Source organism: Bison bison, unplaced genomic scaffold, assembly GCF_000754665.1.
Source record: "Bison bison bison isolate TAMUID 2011002044 unplaced genomic scaffold, Bison_UMD1.0 scf7180017864492, whole genome shotgun sequence".
Taxonomy (NCBI): Eukaryota; Metazoa; Chordata; class Mammalia; order Artiodactyla; family Bovidae; genus Bison; species Bison bison.
Genome location: NW_011495051.1, coordinates 537,544 through 540,902, shown reverse-complemented (window position 1 = coordinate 540,902; position 3,359 = coordinate 537,544). Strand labels below are relative to the sequence as shown.

General features: G+C 50.9%; 1 protein-coding gene across 5 annotated transcripts in view; it reads left to right on the top strand.

The window, feature by feature from the left end:
* Nucleotides 1–2,956: 2,956 nt before the first annotated feature.
* The window catches only part of ACSL6 (acyl-CoA synthetase long-chain family member 6), a 66,189-nt gene continuing 65,786 nt past the window's right edge, over nt 2,957–3,359 (top strand). For 4 of the 5 annotated variants that reach the window (XM_010863578.1, XM_010863574.1, XM_010863572.1 and 1 more), the window contains exon 1: nt 2,957–3,085. In XM_010863578.1, the coding sequence (XP_010861880.1) occupies nt 3,037–3,085 (49 nt within the window). In that variant the 5' untranslated portion in view covers nt 2,957–3,036. The remainder of the gene's footprint in view (nt 3,086–3,359) is intronic. The other variant, XM_010863576.1, reaches the window with a different exon arrangement.

Here is a 3,359-nt window from a genome sequence, read left to right as displayed (position 1 = left end):
AATGTCATGAACCTCTGTCCATGGTTCATCAGGCACTCTGTCTATCAGATCTAGTCCCTTAAATCTATTTGTCACTTCCACTGTATAATCATAAGGTATTTGATTTAGGTCATACCTAAATGGTCTAGTGGTTTTTCCTACTTTCTTCAATTTAAGTCTGAATTTGGCAATAAGCAGTTCATGATCTGAGCCACAGTCAGCTCCTGGTCTTGTTTTTGCTGACTGTATAGAGCTTCTCCATCTTTGGCTGCAGAGAATATAATCAATCTGATTTTGGTGTTGACCATTTGGTGATGTCCATGTGTAGAGTCTTCTCTTGTGTTGTTGAAAGAGGGTGTTTGCTATGACCAGTGCATTTAGATTTTAGCAGAAAGAGGAAGCATAAGTGTAGCAGCTAATAGAATCTGTTATGTATATGTTAATACCACATCAGAAGTTAAGACCTACTTAGATACAATTAGGAAATTCGTTACCTGGTGACAAGTCTCCCCAGTAGCACCAGGTTCAGGCTGGTTTTCAGGCTTATTCTTCTGAATTCCTCAGTGAGTGAGACCTGTTTACCAAGGTGCCTTTAAGTTTGGGTTTTCACTCCTCTTCCAGCTTCTAACTGGGTACCTGATTATAAAATGTACTGTAAGCTGTTGCACCAAAGGTGCAAGACCTGGATCTCAGAAATATTTCCTACTTAGTATGCAACGTTTCCATTTCCAGTTGAGTCAGGACTATGCCCCCATTTCAGCAGGAAATAGCCAGAATGGTCATCATTCTCTTCCCTCAAAGATTGGGCAGAAAGTTAAAACAGGAGTGGGGATTGAAGCTGTGTCTCCCTAAAATCAAATTTTCTTACCGAGTTTATCATTAATCTCTCTATCCAAAACTTTGTCCCCTTTCTTGTCCCCTCTGACACCAACCCTGTGCTAACTGAACAGTAATCAACCAGAGTCAGATGACTAAAATTGCTGTGGTTGATATCATTAATGTACTAAAAGCTATTAGAGAGATCACCATTAATAAACAAACTCAGGTTGTTTATCCAGGGCAAGATGAGGTAACAGACTGCAAGCCATGGATCACCTGGCCAGAGTATCATAAACCAGGAACATCCTAACTCTTGAAACTGAATCACACACCTGGTTTCAGGACTTAATGAAGCTCAGGTTCTTGATGTCTCATCACATAAAGAATTCAGTGAGTCAAAAAAGTGATAGGGAAGAAATGGATTTATTTAGAGAGAAGAACACTCCACGGAAAGAAGGTGGGCCATCTCAGGCAAGAAGGCCTTGCAATATGGCCTGGTTACTTTTTATGGGCTGGGTAATTTAATAGGCAGGATTATTCCAGTTATTTGGGGGAAGGGGTGGAGGTTTCCAGGAATTGGGCCATTGGCTTCTTTTGGGTCTTCGATGGTCAGTCTTGGAACTGTCCTGGCACCTATGGCTGTGTCACTTAGCTTGCTGATTTGTTACAACCAGTGTATACTGAGGATTAAAGTCTGGTGGAAACTGACTACCATCTTGGACCCATTTGGTTCTAATAGTTTATGTTGTCCTCCTGCATGTGTGCTAATTTGCTTCAGTCATGTCTGACTCTGAGAGCCTATGGATGGTAGTCCACCAGGCTCCTCTTTCCATGGGATTCTTCAGGCAAGAATACTGGAGTGGGTTGCCATGCCCTTCTCAGGGGATCTTCCCAACTCGGGGATTGAGCCCATGTCTCTTAGTCTCCTGCATTGACAGGTGGGGGTTCTTTACCACTAACACCACCTGGAAGCCCCATGTTGTCCTCAGGAAATGCCATTCTTTCAAAGGCTGTGCCCTGGCCCCTTCTCTATTTCAAAACTGCGATGAAGAAATGTCACAGAAATGTCACAAGACGATCAATTTCAGCCTGTTTGTTCATATCCCTTAAGAAAAAAACCCTAACTCAAAGACGAACTGAAAGTAGATCTGGGGCTTATCTTCCACTCCCTTGCTTTGAACACTGCGATAAACACTGTATTTTCCCCACCAAAACCTGGTGTCAGTAGATTAGGTTTGCGGTGCTTCAGGCTGGGTGAGTTCAGTTTGGTAACATAACTGGTCATCTAGCTGTGGAGCCATCCCCGTCTTTGGATGCCTGTGTGGCCATTCTTTGTAGCTGTGAGGGGCCCTCTTGAGAGGCCTCATGCGCCACATATGATTGTGTGTGAAGACCAGGATTACCTGTGTTTTGGTGAAACACCTGTGATTCCGTGTGGCTTTCTGTGACCTCATGTGACCCCGTGTGGCAGCCTGTGACCACATGGAGCCTCCTGTGACCTTGGGTGGCCTCAGATTCAATCTTCCCAGAAGGAGTGATGTGCGATCTGGGGTTCTCAGCGAATATGGGCACTATCCGTCCTAACAGCCACTTTTCCAGATCCTACTTAGACCCTTATCGCCCTCTCTCTTCTTTCGTTAGGGGGCTCGACACCCAGAGGCTCCCAGTGTCTGCAAACTGAGGTCCTAGGGGTGTTAGCGTCAGCGGGAAGCGGCGCAGCAGCACGTGCGCCTACTAGAACAGGTGACCACAACCTCTCTGCCACCCAGAGTCTGCCCAGCCTTAAAAGCCAGGATGGCGCGCGTAGGGGTAAGAGTCGCGCATTGGCAAGGTGCGCGGCGTCAGCACCCCGCGCGCGTCGCCCGTGCGCCCCTCTCCTGCCCGTTTCCCCAGAACGCCGAGTCCTGACGTTGGGCTGCGGTGGAGAGGCCCGGTCCGCTCTGCAGCCTGGCCCCTCCCCCGCCCGGGGACTCGGCGGTTCCTACGCGGGGGTGAGCGTACCGGGCGCCGGGACCTGGCCCGCGGCGAAACTGGCTGCGAGCGCCAGTGCAGAGCGCGCTCCCGGCCCTCCCCTCCCGCCGAGACGCCGCAGCCGCGCGGGAAGGCGGGGCGCTGCGGAGCAGAGGGGCGGGGGCTAAAAATACCCGGCGGCGGCGGCAGCGGCGCGGCGACTGCTGGGGCTGCGGGGCTGCGGGCCGGGGCGGCCGTGCGGGGCCAGGCTGGGTCCCGCTGACCGATATGCTGACCTTCTTCCTCGTGTCGGGGGGCTCCCTCTGGCTGTTCTCGGGTGAGTCCCCCCATCTCCGTCCTCGTCCGTGATCCCCGTCCCAGCACACTGTGGGATCTTGGTCCTGGGTTGTCTGAGCCCCCAGCCCCGGCTCCTGAGCCATCCTTTCGGGACTCCGCTAGGTCGCCCAGGTCTCCCCCTTCCAAATTCTGGCGGGCTCTGGGCCGCGTTTGGGAAGCAGCTGTGTCAGTAAAAATGAGGGACCTTGCTCACTGCGACCCCACAACAACCTCGTCTTTGAGACCCCACAACTTCCCTCTAATTCTCGTGGCCT